This window comes from Pholis gunnellus, assembly GCF_910591455.1.
Source record: "Pholis gunnellus genome assembly, chromosome: 14".
In the NCBI taxonomy this organism is placed as follows: Eukaryota; Metazoa; Chordata; class Actinopteri; order Perciformes; family Pholidae; genus Pholis; species Pholis gunnellus.
The window spans coordinates 13571710-13590348 of NC_136541.1; the positions used below are offsets into that span (position 1 = coordinate 13571710).

Sequence of the window (18639 nt, forward strand, 5' to 3'; positions counted from 1 at the left end):
CGAATGGGTTTTACTTCACACGTCTATTGATGTATTACCATGATGCACTATTTCTTTGCACAATGGTAACCTTCCTTACTTATACCCTGTTATTTCGCAAACACGCCCACGCACACATACACAACCAACAGCACCACTCATCCTTGCTCTGTCTCTCTTATGTTGCTGGTCAAATCCCCAGAGGCCGCCACCAATCAATGCCAAGTAGACATTATGTAGATGACAAACAGGCTGCTGGAGGAGGAGGAGGAGGAGTAGATGCAGGAGGGCGTAGTATAGAAAAAGTGGTCTTAAAATAGTTGAAGAACACCAGAAGATGACCTTATATGCCTGTTTTTTGTTAGGAGCGATCCATGCTCATTAAGTTACAGTGGCACAATTTTTGCCACGTCTGAAGATGTTCTAGTGAGTTTAAAGTCATTCCCACTCACCACCAAAATGTTCTTTCCATTCACAACTGGAAAAAATTAAGAGACCACCCCATATTTTTGGAATATCTTAACATAGTGGTCTACCAAGTGTTCTTGGAGGCCTCACAGCTGTGATTGATTCTTTTCAGGGAAGAAAGTTGTCTGGGTATGATCTTATTTAATTAACATTTGCAATCTACAGGACACACATTTCGGAATTTCAGAAACATAATCTCTAAAGTTCATTCTTAACTACGGAAATAGCAGTTTCACAAAAATTAACTAAATCAACAATCCTCTTGTTTTATGTTATATGGGCAATCTCTTAACATCTGCAACACCATTTCAGTTTTTGGCTTTGGTTTATTGTTTAGAAGGAGTTTCAATTTGCCAATCAATCCAGGGTTGGCCGTTTGACTCCCAACTTCTCCTGTCTACATGTTGAAGTGTCCTTCAGCAAGACACTTAACCCCAGTTTCTTCTGACAGGTCATCGCCTTTTATGGTACGTTTCCAGCGGTGTGTGTGTGTGTGTGTGTGTGTGTGTGTGTGTGTGTGTGTGTGTGTCGGTGTACAAGAGGCTCAATAATACTAATTGAATATATTCAATTCAGCATTCAACAGGCAACTTCAGAGTATTATTCCTTCCTACTGAAAGGCTTGTTTTACTCGTAACAATGTCACAAATATTCTACTCAACAAAACCATCCGGTATTGTGTAATGGATCTATTATTGTGTTTACAACAATTGTGTTTCTGTTAAAGGTGTTGAATGCAACCTCAATGCCTCGCATCCTCTTCAGATGAGAAACAATGCAAGAGGAAAACAGCAGATGATGAAGAGGAAGAACAGCATGATGAAGGGGGCACGAGTATGCAGAGCGACGCTCTGAATAGAGCCATTTTGTTTTGAAGCTTTGACGTTACAGAAAAGTGTGTTGACATAAACCGCGGATTATGTTTCCGTGGGTTATATAATATATATAATTATGTTGCAGGCTCCTGATCTTCTCCATCCATTTGCTTTGGCGAACATTTCACATGGATCCACCGACCCTGAAACAACTTCCCTCAGCTCATAGAGGGGGTTGCTGCGGTTTCTCTTCCCCGTAACATCAAAGCTTGATTGACGGCACTTGAAGAGCTGTGTTTGATTATACAGGATAGGAAACACACGTAAACACGCGGTGCGTATAAAAGAACACTCGTGTCGCTTCTCCGCTTATACACATGTACACGCTCGGGCGACAGGCACCGGAAATCATGCAACACACTGCAATCAGCTGTCACATGGAAAGTAGGCCTGTACATTTTGGAGGAGGAAGACATTAGCAGTATTTTTACACTTAAATAAATAAGGCTTCCATACACTATCACCCCATATGTCACTGAGCCCTGGAAAGATATTGTGTTGTTGCGTGTATCTGTTTGTGTAATTTACAGACGTGTCTTGATACATTTGGTCTAAATTTAGATTTTCATCATCTTTTCTCTGTCGAGAGCACGATTTGGACGAGAGCGAGTTTGTGTTTGGTCAGGGTCCCTCTCTACAGTCAGCCACTCGCAGTTCAGCGTGTCATGTCTGCCAACAGTAATTTCCACATCTGTAAGGTATTATGTGGTCAATATTATCTCAGTTCCTCCAAGTTTTTATTCACTTTCTTTTTTTTCAAACTCAAACACCATTTATTCTCCTCCTCTCCTCTTATTCTATTCATCCATCTATGTACTTCTGGTCTATTTTGTAATCTGTAACATATTTTTAGGTGGTGACAGCTGTCCAATACAGGCAGGAATTCTTGCTGGTTCTCGTTTTCTGGTTACCTTTTTTATACTTGGGTCTAACTAGAAATATTACAGTTTTTATTTAATTTGGTGCCAACAGCCTTGGGCGGAATATGAGACAATAATCGTGCGTTCACACAGAGTCCTTTAGTCGTTTTGTGTCTCTTTGTTATGGTTTTGCATCTTTTTGTATTTGTTTTGCGTCTCCACGCTTGCTGACTATGGGGGTTCCACAAGGTTCAGTCCTGGGCCCCCTTCTCTTCTCGCTCTACACAACATCTCTGGGTTCTGTTATTCGCTCACATGACTTTTCTTACCATTGTTATGCCGATGACACCCAGCTGGTCTTGTCATTTCCTCCTGGTGACACTCAAGTGGAGGTACGCATAGCTGCGTGCTTGGCTGACATCTCGAAGTGGATGACGACACACCACCTCAAGCTCAACCTCGACAAAACCGAGCTACTGTTCCTCCCGGGAAAGGGTTGCCCGCACCGAGACCTGTCCATCACCATGGACGATACCGTGGTGAGGCCAACTCGGACTGCGAGGAACCTGGGTGTGACCCTGGATGACCAACTGTCGTTCTCAACAAATATCGCATCGGTTACACGCTCCTGTAGATTCCTGCTCTACAACATCAGGAGGATTCGCCCCTTCCTCACTGAGGAGACGGCGCAGGTGCTCATCCAGGCTCTTGTCATCTCCCGCCTGGACTACTGCAACTCTCTACTTGTCGGAGCCCCGGCGTCGGCCATCAGACCGTTGGAGCTTGTCCAGAAAGCTGCAGCTCGTCTGGTGTTCGAGCGCCCCAAGTTCTCCCACACAACTTCCCTTCTCCGTTCTCTACACTGGCTACCTGTAAGAGCTCGCATCCAGTTTAAGACTCTGGTGCTAGCCTACAGGGCAGTGAAAGGTACAGCTCCTTCCTATCTCCAGGCCATGGTCAAGCCCTACACCCCCGCCTGACCACTTCGCTCTGCTGCATCAGGGCGACTGGTTCCCCGTCGCTCAGAGGTCCCTGCGGCCGATCTATCCGGTCACGACTGTTTTCTGTCCTGGCCCCACAGTGGTGGAATGAACTTCCCACTGACGTCAGGACAGCGGAGTCGCTGCCCATCTTTCGGCGCAGGCTGAAAACTCACCTCTTCAAGAAGTACTACCCTGACCTTTCCACTTAGCACTTATTTTATTCGTATTAGCTTATTGAACTTATTGTAATCGTATTAGTTCGTTGCACTTATTGTATTGCGGGTTTGCTCGTTGCACTTATTGTATGTTTGTTTCTGCACTGTACGTTTGCCCTGGTTTATGCTCTTAGATACTTGTTTAGCAAAGGAGATGCACTTATGACTTCTGGTGACTAGTAGTTCTCTTGAATACCGATGTTGAATACACTTCTTGTAAGTCGCTTTGGATAAAAGCGTCTGCTAAATGACTGTAATGTAATGTAATGTCTCTCTGTAATCATTGTTTTGTAGTCGTTTTGATTTATTTTTTTATCGTTTTTTATCGTTTCAGTCTATGCAGTTGTTTTTGTCTACTTGGTTTTTAATATCTTTTATTGTCATTTTATGTCTCTTTATTTTCGTTTTCTGTCCGTTTCAGTGACATCGTGCATTGGAACGAGACCATTCAGGCGCAGTTTTTGAACCAAACGGCAGTACATAAGTATTTAGTTCACACTGGAGGTACTAAGAGAGAGAGACGATCCAACTCCTGTCCAAAGCGTCCTGCCACAGCAGAACCACACTGACTTCCCTCGCACAGATATAGGTAATACTACAACATACGATACAAAATATAGGAAACCAGTAAAGAAACCCGGAGGAGCAGGTTTTTATTTTCTTGAAGCAGAGCTATTCTGCTGTCAAACTTTAAATTTAAATTACTTTACTAATTTAAATATTTTAATGAAATGTCACTGTAGCTTTTGCATGATGTGAAGATTTATTATGAGGGAAAACAATAAGTAAAAACAAAACTATTGGATTGAATTGGTTGGGATCCTCTGACCCTCTTGGCCCCTGAGCCTGATCACTAATGTTTCATGCCAACAACAAAAGCATTTCAGTCTTTTTTTTTTTTTTTTTTACTAAATTCCGTTTTTGCCTGACTTTATCACTGATTTGAGCTGTAGTGATGCATATAAACTCAACCTAACTGTGAGCCAATAGAGCTTGAAACGATGCCAAGAATTGTGTCCACATACAAAAAGACCCAAGTGTGTTATCTTTATTGTCGTTTCACCGTTCCTCTCTCCTTTTTGTATTATCTGTCCCAACAGAAAATTGCACGGATCAAATCACAGTTCTGTCAACATCCATTTTCCTGTTCCACTGCTTGCACGAGACACACACACACACACTTACAGGGAGACCATGACGCAGACCTACACCCAGGGTGGCGTCTCATTCCTGTGGCTGATGAGAGCGGGCATGATGGGAGTGAGGCATGTAATGTGATTTATGGAGCTGGGCTCACTTTTCAAATTCAATCAGGAACTTTGATTACTGATGAAAATTTGAGACAGGAAATCGCTTTGATAGCAAACTAAAACCTCATGAGACAGAAGAGCACTGGTGTGTACATGTGTGTGTGTGTGTGTGTGTGTGTGTGTGTGTGTGCAGACCGTGAAACACTAAGCCCGTCTGAACTTGGCCATATTTGACACATGCAATGCAATCAAGAGCGACAAAGCAGGAACTCCAGCAAATGTTACCATTGACTGATGAAACCTTTCCTCTGGTTCATTTTATCTACTTTCTTTTTGTCTTGATACTCAAACTGCTCTCTCACACACACACACACACACATTTTTGGTCTCACAAGCACTATGAACACACAGATGTGACATGCATACATCTATGGACAGACACACACAGATGTACACACATGGCTGACCCTGAGGTCACGGTGGATCTATGGCTGTTTGGTCCCTTGTGTTTTTTTAATGTCTGCTGTTGCACATGAGGGGACACTCAAACCCACACCCGACAGCATGACAGAGGGGCCCAATTACTATTCCCATGGGAGAGAAAGAGAGAGTGCAGAGAAGAGGAACATGGAGAAAGGCACAGATAGAGAGGGAGCAACAGAGTGCTTGTGCATGTATGTGATGGAAAATGACAGGCTCATCAGTCACCAATGGCCTTTTAAAGTGTTCCCCGTAAGGACACCTGACCTTTTCACATGATGCCAATAGCAGCTGCATGATGAATCAATCGCCTGAGCCTTTGGCTCCCAGTAGCCTCCCTGTTATCCAGAGTAAATACGTGAGATGACATTCTCCCCACTGAGGCACCTGGAGATAAAAGCCCAAAAGTTATGGATTGGCTTGTAATGGTGAGAAGAAACCCAGTGGTAATAGCAGTGAGACAGAAAGAGGCAGTCAAAGAGAGGGCTGCATGTGGAGAAAACTTCTGCATGGATGGATAGATAGATGGATGGAGGTAGGGGAAATTAGAAAGCTACGAGAAGAGGAAAAGGCAAGCGGAGGGGAGATAATGGGGTAGTCAAGGTCAGAGAACGAGCCACAACCACGTCTGTCTGTCTGCACAGGATGGATAGGAGGAGGGAGAAAACATGGGGATGCACAAGGCCAAGAGAAAGATTAAGAGGAGGCCAGTAGGAGGAGATAGCTATTGAGGAAATGGAGAACAGGCCCTGCATTTTTTGTGTATGTCTCGCTGTGTGTGTGTTAGTGTGTGTGTGAAAGAGAGACGAAGGGAGCGAGCGATAGGGGGATATGGAGCCTAATATGATGGGGTAAATGAGGTGTAATGGCAATAACATAGAGTGACAGCAACTAGGCCAGTGCATTAAGGGGTTAACCAAGGCCAGGAGTCGCTGACCTTCCCCTTCCCCCTCCCCCGAGACAGAATGATCTCTCAGTAAGGAACACACACACACACACACATATACTCTGACAATGAAGATGTGGTTGCAGGGTGGCCATATTTTGCCATTCAAGAATGCTATGATGGGAATTTCACCAGCGCTATCACCATTAGAGCAGAGCTGGGGACAAATGAGACGTGAATTTCCCAGTCATGCACTGATTTTCTGCAAGACTGGTCAGACGCTCAGCAAAACAAAATTAAATACCTTCAGGCTTTGTTACACAGCAACAAATAATTAAGCGAGGGCTTCATAACACTTTCATGTAAAGGCATTGGGAATTTTACACTGTCACATTCCGCAAGTCCCAGTGTAAATGTACTGTGGAGTTGTGCGTGTGGATAAGCGTGTGTGTGTGTGTGTGTCTGTGTGTACTTGTGTGTGTCTGAGAGACAGGGAGACGGAAAAAAAGAAAGAAAAAGAAAAAAGGTGATAATTTGTGAAAGAAAAAGACACTGCAGGCTTCAGGTGAGAAATTAGAAATATTAGCATATTTATTACAGCAACATGAAAGACATTAGAATGCCTACACCCTTTATAACAAGCAACGCTGAGGAAACTGGCATGGGGACAAATAAGCATTGTACGGTGGCCAAAGAAAGGGAGGGTGAGAGAGAGAGATGGTGGTGTATGGAGGACAAACACTGTATTTGAGTATCAAGTAAACCAACCCACATAGCTTACCTTGAGGATGTATAGCGTGAGTGTATGACCTCTGAATTATTAAAATGTCTAAACTGTGAGTGTTGAATAACTTTGTAGAAAAGGGGATGACATTGTTGCAATGCGCCCATTTTTTTTGAGAGATACTTTCTTTTTCTAATCCTGACATTGCATGAGGAATTTCGCCTGTGAAAATATTTTTTCAACCAAATGTAGCCGATCAAATTGTTAATCGTATGACTCAATGAAAATAAATAAGAATAACAATCTGCCAATTTCTCTATCAGCGTTTACAGATGATCAGCTTTAAGATTCAACAAAATGACTTTGTTCTGCTGAGAGGAATCAAAGGGAAGGTACTGTTGAAGGGAAGGTCTCTGGGATGTTACAAAACCAGGGTGTTGATGTGAGGTCATCTTAAGAACACAGATAAATACTACTTGTACATACACTTTACTCTTAATATCGCCTCTATAGGGCAACAGAAAAGAACAATAGCTCAGTAAATAAGGCATCTAAAAGGCCAGCGGTCAAGGGTAGTCCGCTAGAGTGAAATCATAGAGTTAGCAAGAGTAGAATGTACAGTTTCAGACTCTCCGAATTGCATTGTATTTTATAACAATAGGGCTGAAAAAACACAACTCAAGGTTGCTACGTGCCGGTCAAGCTTTTCGTTCTAGAATGGCACATTGAGAGCGGCAGGTTAAGCATCAAAAGCATTAAACACTGGGTCCTTGATTTCAGGCAGATAAAGACAAAAGACATTTTTAGCCTTGGACATTATTTCTTCCTGGCTAAAATGACCGATGTCAACGGCATGTTTTGATAGCTGTAGCTAGCTAGCTAAGCTTCATTTAGTTCCATGAGTTCCTTGTAAACGCTGTCTCCTGCTGACTTTTTAATGTTTCTAGATCACTTGTTTTAAATTTAAAACCCTGTAAAAAAAAAAGAAAAGAAAAAGGTTAAAAAAAGGCCATAGTTGTTCGGATTTTCAACAACACGGTTCATTTTAAACTTTACAAGAGAAAATGCTTTTAGTGTGAGGACTAACCAATGTGCTTGGCACATGAAGCGTTATCTCCTAGGCTGTTGGCTGGGGTTGCTCTGGTGTAAACTTAAAGAATCCAATAATGAGCGGGACAACAGCCAACGTTACCCTTAACTCTGAAAGCATCCAAGACCGGCTTCAAGTCAGTGGACAAATACAATGCAGTGGATGAGCTAGTTGTGAACGTGGCTTTTATTTTCATAGCCTGTCACCCCACAAAGAAATGTAACCTAGGTAATTAATGACGCTAGCTAGCACGACATGCTAACTATTGCAGTTTACACTAGAACAGACAAACACCCTTTCAATCCAATCCGTACACTGTTGCCCTTGTATATTGGGTTTATGGAAAGGCTGAAAAAAGCAACCACCCTCCAAAGTCTTTAAATGCCAAGTAACGCTCTTAGTGCATGCTAATTGCTCCAGCATGCGGATATGCTTGACGGGCCTGCCGCCCCTAGCTACGGTTGCTAATCTATGATTGGACAATTTCTGCTTGGGGGAGGGGTTTGGCGAATGTTTAACTTGTGGTGTTGGTGGACAGAAATTTGATCTGAGAACATGTCTTGTCTCAACCCTTCTCCTTCCATCTCCACAGTACCTCACCCAAACAAGCTTTTTTTTCTTCTCAAAGTTGCTTTGTAGAACACAGGCTTAAAAAGTGCATGTAATTACTGTTTACGGGAGATATTGCAAATTAAGCCAGTGTATCAATAAGGAAAGTCCATTCTACTCATTCTAACACTATGGTAGAACTGCAGTCACTGCCACCTGTCAATCAAAGCTGAAGCTTCGCACCATGCTACATTCCTTTGTTCATACCAACAAATCACCTCCCTCGACTTTTCTTCTGTATGACCCGCCCCTGAACGAGAACTTCAGAAATCTCTTTTTCACAATAAAAGTACATCATAGTCATCATCATCGTTATCATTACAAACATTCTAACATTGGAAATCAACACTGTACATATTTTACACTATAATACAATCATATATACTGTACTTTTTGCCACTGTTTGTCCTATAGAGTACCACATATATTGAAACTGGGTTTGGGAATACACTAAAGCAGGTTCAGTGCTATTAATGCAGTGCACACAAAGAGGGTCCCATCATATCTACGCTTGTATTTAATGTGATAAGCAGCAGTTCCGCTCTGATAAGGAAAAAAAACAACAACAAACCAAATCATTTTCTTTTTGCTGTAAACATTGTTTTGTAAATGTACCTTATCAGCATTGGTTTGAAACTAGGGATGCTTGAAAGTGGTTGGCAAGACAGATAACAAGTAAGTGAGACAGAACAAGACACAAATCATCTTTTTTTTAAAGTGAAATGTACCCTCTTGTGGTGGCACAGCTGAAAATCAACACTGCGTATATTTTGCCCTGCTGAAAAAAAGGATGCATTCCAAGGCTCCTTCTCATTATCTTAACGAAACACTGTAATTACTGTGACTGGCCTCGTGTTACCATCCAGCCATAGGAGCTCATGAAAGGACGGAGTATAGTAGAAGTTATGGTATGTTGCCCAGATGAACATTTCAAGCTTACTTTACATGGCACAACACTGGGAAAAACAAGGTCCACGTTCTTATCAGTGTCAACTCTATGATGGCCGTAGCATCACCTTCGCTCCACACAAAAACACTATAACTTTCTTTACACACCTGAAACATGGGAAGGCAAACTTTTGGGCTGAAATATTCCCAACATCATCATACTGTAACAGCTGAACAGACAATGTTGTTTGGAACAGATAGTCAGTTATGGAAGAAGAAAAAGGTATCTGTGCTGACTGCAGCTTAAGCAGTTCCGTCTGTTTCTTTGCACTCGGTTACATCACAAGCGCAAACAGACTAGCAAAGGTGCACTGGGTCTGGTAGCTATGGAAGTGTGTCTGAGAGCAGTCTCTAGGGAAGCCCTTGTCCTGTTCAAATACACAATTTAAATGAATAATACTTCCATCCTACATGAGCTAGCAAAATCGACATACCGCTCTATCTTTTAAGGTCCAGTTTTTCTGTTCCCCTCGCCCTAAACATTCATGTCATTCATAATCTCTGCTCACTCATTGGCTTTCTGTATACAATGGAGGGGGCCATACATTTACGAGGGAATAACTCCCGTTAAGGTTGAGCGATATAAACCTCACCACCAATACAAACATTAGGTCCATCTCTACGGTTGTGGCACACACAGCCCATATAAACATATATCTACACATATACATTTCTTCTGACCCTTTTTAAACTCTTCAAGGTGAGAACAGAAACAAAAGGACAGTAAAAAAACAAACAAAAAAAAACAACTGTACACCTCACAGACAGTGATGATAATTATATTCTATTTTTTTTTGTTGTCAATTTTTCTTCTTCTTTTGTTGAGCTGAAATGACGTGAAATGGTCTGGAGTGCTTGTTGTTGGACGCGTGTCTCTCTGTTGCTCTGTAATGGTGGCTGTGTTGCTTGGACTTTTGAGTGCTGAAGCCGCGAGTGCCCATCGGAGGATGGGAAGAATGGTGAAAACTGCAAAAAGGTGAAGGAGTCAAGCGTCCATGTTGTCTCCATCTCAAGAGTGTCTCAAAATCAGTGGAGGCCCGAGCACAGAGTATCCATTAGGACTCCATTTCAGTGGAGAAACTCTTCACAGGAGCAATCCATTTCGGCTCTGTCTCACTGTGTGTTTGTGTGGAAACTGTTATACTTGGACGTGCGTCCCCTGGGTCTGCTGGCTCTGCACGCTGGACAAAATCTTCTTCTGGTGCCCGGCGAGAGTCACACCCATCTTAGCCAATTCACTACAAGGAAGATAGAAAAGAAAGAAATTCATTAATGGCACAAAAAAGAATCTTCATTGTCTCTCAAATGCCAAGCAGCTGCTGAGGTTTCATGTCCAAGATACTTGTGTAAATCCCCTTGTTTAATTTTAAATGACACTCAAGTGGCATATAGTGTGTCTTTTACTGACAATGTTGACCTATTGAGTGCTTAATTTAACTGGGATGAGTCACCAGCCGTTTGTACCTGACACTGATGTAGAGGATTGAGTCCAAGCTGACATATCCAGCACTGGAAAAGTTCTCCTTATACTGGCCCATCTTGATGGCCTCCAACCACTCATCCACTGTGCTCACACTGAACTCTGGGGTGGACGCGTCCTCCCTGCTGGGATACAAAGCACACTCACGACTCAATGAAATGTTGTCCTGTTGAGTGGCTACAGTAAATAATAGTTTCTGATTGGTGCCGAAGTCCATTATTTGCCCTTGGAGCTGTTATTAAGTCCAACTCTTGTTCGGGGCATTCATAACAATGCAAAGTGTCAGCAGCACACTTGAGGAGCCAATTAATGTCCATTCGTGGTGCTCTATCTGCATTTGGACAGAATAGCTTTAGCTCTGCAACAACCACAGTATGACAGACTCAAGTCCACTGTGAAAAGAAAATATGAACCCTAAATGTAACCTACCCATTAGTGCTTAATGATTCATCCCCTCGCCTCCAGTACAAACACACATGGCTTTAATTGTCAAACTCTTTGACTGTTTGCTTTCTATTGCTATTTTGTAAAAGATCTTTGTGTTTGCTCATGTGCATGCTCAAACTCCGAAAATACCTTGCAAATGTAGTAATAATTGCGTCTGCACTAGCATACGATATGCACTTACATACTGTGCTTCATATGCTTCAGTTAAAGACGGTCTATAAGGACCCGTGTATAAGACTCTTCTTTCTGGTCTCAGTTCTTTGTGTCTTCAGGGGGTAGGCCTTTGTGAGTAGTTCTCCTCTGTTGTCTTTTCAGTTGTGCTGGGATTTGTTATTTTATCTTTTTTTAAAGTGTCTTCTGTCTTCTAGGAAAGGGACTGGCTCATACTCTCTTGCACACTCTGTAAGCTGGTCTGGTTCTTAACATCAGTTAAATGATATTCTATGGTTGTGTGCAATACAACCGGGGTGGCAGCGAGTCTAAATTTAGAATGTGAGACCGTAGATATGCCAACCCACAATCCTATATTCATACCTTTTCATTGACGAATGTTACTTTGCAGAGATAAGAGATTAGAATGGGATATTACCAGGGGGAAAAAAATGACATTTCCTACTTTTCACAATTTTCATAACTGACAAAGTAGATTTACAACGTAGATCTAAAGCAGTGATTATGTCTTCTATGCATGTACCGTCTTATAATGTAATCCAGGTATCTCCAGACTACATGCGTGTGTGAGTGAAAGAGCTGAACTCAGGATTTCAATTTACAACTTTCTCCCACTGACCATGCTGAGCTGTTGGCCAGCTCTCTGAGGCTGGCCGGGTTTCTGATGAGCTTGTCCAGGATTGTGACAATCTGTCCAAACTTTGGCCTGTCGCTGCGTCCCTTCTCCCAGCAGTCCAACATGAGCTGGTGCAACACAACAGGACAGTCCATAGGAGCGGGAAGGCGGTAGCCCTCATCTATTGCTTTGATCACCTGTAGGGAGAGAGGGTCAAATATCAGCTACCAGATCAATACGAGCGAGGGAAAAAGAAATGTCCCGGGAAATTAATTCTTTAAGTTAAGCATTGAGCTGAAGATTGAGGAAAACATGGCAGTCGCTGTAACTGAGACATGATGTAAGTGTTTGTGACTCACGTCCTGGTTGGACATCTCCCAGTAGGGTCTCTCTCCGTATGAAATCACCTCCCACATGACGATACCGTAACTCCACACATCGCTGGCTGAGGTGAACTTCCTGTAGGCGATGGCCTCTGGAGCCGTCCATCTGATGGGGATCTTTCCTCCCTGGAGATGGTTCACAACACAGTCAACACATTCTTGGCATACTGAATATGTCACCCTGAACTTGGTGTTTTACTGTCATGGTATAAATATGTATAGGTTGCTTCATTAGTATGTTTGTGGCTAAGCTCTATAATAAATAGGAGTGGAGCTGATAAAACACGTTTTAAGATGGTAGTTGCAGAGAAGCTCGGTGCGGCGCTGCTGCATTTACAAACAGAGCAGGTCTCATTATACACCAATTTAAAGGAAACACTCCCTCTTTAATCTGCTCACAACATAAGGGCTACTTTTGCTCCAGTGTTTATTCTTACACTTGACTTTCTTTTGCCATCTTTTCTTCTTCTCTTGCCTTTGTTGTTGATGCACAGATCAAACGGATTCCATAAAGCCCACTGTATAGACAGAATAGGCAGTGCGATACCCACGCCCTCTCTATCTCTCGCTCCGTCTAACACACACACACACACACACACACACACACACACACACACCCCGTACCTCTATAGGGCTCAGTTCAGCTTTTTAACATGCGGCAGCTGCCTCTGCACCACCTAGCATTTCCCATCTCTGCTTGGTCAAAGTCAAATAAAAGACAAAGCTGCCAAGTCACTCGGCACTGTACTTTTGTTTCCACCACCCCCCTACCCCGTCCTCTTTTTTTCTCTTAACTGCTCTCCCTGGATCCTTCGCCTGCCTTCCCTTATTCTCTCGTTCTCTCTCTCTTGCTCCCTCTCTTTCTCTCAGCCTCCCTCGATCTCGGTCTTATTTGATATCCTCTCTCTCTCTCTCTCTCTCTCTCTCTCTGTGTCTCTTCCCCATCTCCGCCTCGGCCTCATGCCTGCAGCTCTCCATCTAGGTCTCCTGACATCAGTGGGGGTGTGTGTGTGATTGCAATAGAGCAGTCAGCGGCTGATACACTCCTCCCAGGGCAATGCTAATGCCATATTAAAAATAACATCCCCAACACTTCCTATGAATATGAATAATGCCATCTCCTTGTGGGCATTTTAGATGAGTTACTCCGCAGTGGTTTAACTCACTGACGGTTGAGTTTCTTCATTCTCTCCGTGCTCTGTGAGAGGATGGTGATTACCAAAGACTTCTTTCATCTGTTTATATGCGGGCAAAACGTGAAGTTTGTGTGTATGCATACATCCAATGTGTGTGTTGAATTTTGTGAACAGTATACGTTTATGTCATCAGTTGGGTTTCATGGCCTCATGAAAATCCAACTGCATTGTGTAGTACGGTTTTAGAGCCCTATTTAAACCATCTACAGCACATGGACTAAAGTGCATGGCTTAACAGCATTCAGGGTGAGTCCATCTCTACTTTAGTTAACCAGCGCAAGGGGCAAAAGAGGTTGTATTAAGCCTCTTAATTAATCACAGGTGCGTTTTGGGGCTTAACATGTATTAAACCAATCAGATGGTCATCTCCCATTACCTTTATAGCCAGATGTGCCTGCACCTGGCACATTGCTATTCAGATGGTGGATTTGGCAAATTGAAGGTGCGCGCGGTCTTTCTGCTCAGGAAACAGATTTGCTCTAGCGCAAAGTGAAAGTGCGCATGCAGACTTTATATTAGAGCAGTGGACCCTCATCCTCCGCCGTCTGGTAATCCTCTGTCCCATCAACAACTCAATTTTCCTGCATGTGAGCGACTGTGCTGATAACCTAATTAACTGAAGAGGAGCGCTGCTGCACGTCCCTGTGTGTGTGTGTGTAACGAGCAGAGAGTACGCGTGAACCCGCAAATAAAGGCACATCTGATCGGAATAATGCACCCTTTCAATAGCAGGAAAATACTGCAACATTGACTGTAGTCCAAGTTATAGTTGGTCAATGGCACATTGGCTCTCTCCTTCCTCAAGAACGCGCCTGTCCACACCTCATATCAAGACCACCCACCTGTGGACGCACAGATGGGCGCGAGTACATTTGCAACTTATACAACGTGGGCGTTAAAACTGCACCAGTCTGAAACTCGCAATGACAGTTGCGCTGTGCTTTGCGCTGGGTGTAAGATAGGGCCCTTACAGCCTTACGGCTTTGTCCAGTCAGTACAGAGACATTTTATAAATGTAGAGAAGAAGTCATCACACGTCCACTCAGTTCCTACTGTAGCAACTGAGACCAGACACTCGGCCAGAGTCGTCCAAATTATAAGCATTTGTATCAGGTTCAGTGTCCCGCTCTATAGCCATGAGTGTCAGGTCTGTTGACACATATGGACTCAAAGTAGCAGGCTCCCTCTTGCCACTCATGAGCTTCCTCGTCGTGTATAGCCCCAATTTACATATCCAGCTCTGATTGGATGGTTGTTTTCTCCCATTTCTATCATGGAAAACAAAGTGGTTCATTTCCTGAGCGATGTGTTTTCATGCATCATTTTCAATTGGCTTGGAAAGTCATATCAAATTGGGAAGCCGTTTAACACGGTGATCAGCTTTCCCCAAATTTAGTTTGAAGTGCTTGTTCTATTTCCTGTGGGAATCAAAACAAGCATGATTGGTTGTCACTCCCCCATGTCGGAGATAATTTCCATAAACTTTCTCAACTGCTCCACGTCACACCTTTTGGACAAGTTTTGGAGTCTTGAATGCAGCGCCAGAGCCAGAATATCATTCAGAGGTTTCCATTCACATTTAATAGCAGCCAGCTGTGCCTCTAGTGCTTGTGTTCATATGTGTGAATGGTGATAATACCAAGTGGGTACAAGTGGACTTGCTATCAGCTCTGATCACATGGCGTGTGTGAGGAGAGTATGGACTGTCAAGTCCCGTAAAAATGACATTTATTGCTCTTCTTCTTTGGGTCTGTTTGTGTGGACCACGTTTTGGATCAGGTCTGATTATCCTCAGGTCATTCTCAGATCAGCTTTCTTTTTTAAAATAATGATTACATGGTTTTGGTTTTGGACTTAATCTAAAGATGTATAGGTCAATGGGCGAACTGTAATTGGAGGTAACATTTGTTTATGACAGCTGAGAGCGTCTTACCCTTGTAGTGTAGGCAGCCTCCGGGTCGTCCTCCAGAACTCGACTCAGGCCAAAGTCAGACACCTTACACACCAGGTTGCTGTTGACCAGGATGTTTCGAGCTGCCAGGTCTCGGTGAACGTAGCTCATGTCTGACAGGTACTTCATGCCTGAGGCGATGCCGCGCAGCATGCCGACCAGCTGGATCACCGTGAACTGGCCGTCGTGTTTCTGTAGGTAGAGGCAAGGAGAACGATGAATTAACACACATCACGGTGTAAATGTTGACGTTCAGCCACGTCAGGGGGGCATAGTGATTAGGATCAAGTCCTACAACAACCTCAGCAGGAAGTGCAGGCTCAAGCCAGGATTCAAGCGCCTGTAATGGCAGCAATCCGTGCTTTTGTCTCTGGGCTATACGCTGAAGCCCATCCAGCTCTTGCTAACCCTCCGCTTTGACCTCTCTCTGGGAGGTGGCAAGCAAAAGATGAAATGATCCACCCAGCGATCGATGGAGAATCACCAAAAAAAATCCTGCTTGCAGAAGATTGGATCTGATAGAGAAGTCAAAACTTTCCTCTCTAACACTAACAGTGCATGCAAGCAGAGCTCACTGGATTTCATATTTGAGCGGTCTTTGGCAGAGAGCAGAGCCTGTTGATCGATGACGGTCCAGCTCACCTTCCTCTGCCAATTATTTCTGCCCCGGGCCAACGGCCCCCGTTAAAAAGCCATCCATGTTATCAGTCACCCTCTCTCCTTTATATCATCTCTCCTTCCCTCTGTGTCTTTGTTCTCTCCATCCATCTCTGTCTGTCCTCAGTCACTGTCCCGGAGAGAGAGAGAGAGAGAGAGAGAGAGAGAGAGAGACCTCTGTACTACTTTGACTCAGTCTCCATCTATCTATCTCCCCTCATCTTTCTACATCTGTGCACCCCCCCCCCTCCCCTTCCTCTATCGTTCTTTCTCTCTCACTCCCTCGGCAGCTGTGGAGTAAGTTAATTAGCCGGTGGTTTTGTGAGATGCTGATTGATTGGACTGTCTAACAAACCTACAGACTTCCTCTATCAATCTGCCCACCACATTGCATTGCCAGGAAGGAGGAAGGGTGGGCAGGGCGGGGAAAGAGCCGAGGAGACAAATGCAGGGCAGACAGGTTAGACAAGGAGACGAAGGAGACGGATGAGAAAGGTGATGATGAAAAATGAGACTTTTTGGGCAAATTCTAACATAATATTTAAGTTTACCACAAAACTAAAAGGAAACACATACTAGGGAAAAGCATAGAAAGGCTACTGGAGGTAGAAACAAGGAGACGAAAAGAGGACGAGCTTCTCGGGCAGAACAGTGGTTTTGTTGTTTCCGAGGGACGACTGCTTAATAAATGGTCATCGTAATTAAAGACACATATGGATGCCAGGAGCACGGATGAGCTGTAAAACCCATAAAATTCCATAATTATATTGAGCCACTGCGAACACTCTTTATGACCCTCATTACAATACATACTGCAACACACAAAATGCATGTGCTGCGTGTGTACGTGTGTGTGTGTGTGTGTGTGTGTGTGTGTGTGTGTGTGTGTGTGTGAGTGTGTTTCAGGCCATTTTTTATCCGTCAGATTTCATTTCATTTTGCTTCAGTGTTGCTGATGGGATTGGTGTCTATTTAGCGATGGGCCCATCATCACAGACTTAATGGCTTTGGAGCACTGCAGTGATTTTACTGGCTGACAAGCAACTCTGAATATGAATCAGGGGGACTTTCAATGTGAGGCACATCGGGGCTGCAACAAGCTATTCATCTGGGTGTATGCAAAAACCTTAATTCAAAGCTCCTCAGCTAAATCGATACTGCTACGTTTGCTCCACGAGCAGGAGTCATGAATCACACATTTCTCAACATTTACGACATTATATGCTTGTCTTACGCATCTGCAATGTAATAAAGATCCATACTTTTGTGGATATAATTGACATTGGGAGAAATACTTCAAAATCTTCGGTCAGTTTTGAAGAAATACATTTAGATTTCTTGAGTTAGTCTGTCTGCAGGTTTGTGATGTGTTTTAGAGGATAGGCTTTACGAAAAATCATTTTTTTTAAAACATCAATTCATGTAATGACGTATTGAGTGACAGGCTCCTCTAACTCTTGTCATAATGTCGATTTCAATAACTAAAGTAATAATAATCTAAAGACTCCCTTTGATTTTTAAATCTGTTCACTAATAAAGGGTTCAGCAATAACCTTGAGTAAAATCTGCTTTTCCAGACTTCATTTTGAAATGTTCTGGCAGGGATTTATACTCTACAAACTGTTTTTTTCTCTTTACGGAGATCATTTTCAGATTATGATAATAATAATAGTTATATTTCTATCATTTTTTTTTTTAAATCTCTTTGGTGTTTTGGAGGTTATTTTCCTGCAGCTTAGACAATAATGATTTTCATTGTTTTTACTGTTTGTGTCACTTAAACTCTTAAAAATACTATCACCATATCTAATTACAGATGCCATTTACTCTTCTACGTACTCTGTACCATTTAGTGGAGATGTGTTGCATTTTCTTTACTTTGAAATTGTCTGATGTGTCGTTACTAGCTGCGAAATAACTGCAACAGCTATGTTCTTATTTTTTAGATGGTGTAAAACTGTATCCATTACATTCCTAATGTGGTGACTACATATAACAATGTGGCTCAAGTTTAAAAACTCTAATGAGCTGAAATAGTGTTTATTTTAATTGAGACTTGTTAACTTAAGTCCTTAAAACGTCCTTGAAACGTTTTATATACAGAATTCTCCAGCTTGAGATGAAAGACAACTTCAGTCAAGTATCTTTTTTTGATCTATTCGTAAAAGAATGTGCCCTCCAGGATGGGGGTGAACGCTACAATGTTCATTCATTTTCCACAGGGCCTTTGTAAAGACACGTACGTGGCCCTGGCCTTGGAGGAAATATGTGTGTCGTGTTCCTTCCAACTGAGCTGCGACTCACCTTGAGAAAAGTGTCCAGAGATCCGTTTTCCATGAACTCCGTTATGATCATCACTGGTTTACCTACG

General features: G+C 43.0%; 1 protein-coding gene across 1 annotated transcript in view; it reads right to left on the reverse strand.

Moving 5' to 3' along the window:
- Positions 1–10505: 10505 nt before the first annotated feature.
- Positions 10506–18639, reverse strand: part of LOC306706344 (ephrin type-A receptor 3-like) — a gene marked incomplete at both ends in the record, with an annotated part of 79407 nt that continues 71273 nt past the window's right edge. The window contains 6 exons of the mRNA XM_079173378.1: positions 10506–10605; positions 10832–10969; positions 12085–12278; positions 12441–12590; positions 15594–15803; positions 18573–18634. Coding sequence (XP_079029504.1) covers positions 10506–10605; positions 10832–10969; positions 12085–12278; positions 12441–12590; positions 15594–15803; positions 18573–18634 — 854 coding nt within the window. The remainder of the gene's footprint in view (positions 10606–10831; positions 10970–12084; positions 12279–12440; positions 12591–15593; positions 15804–18572; positions 18635–18639) is intronic.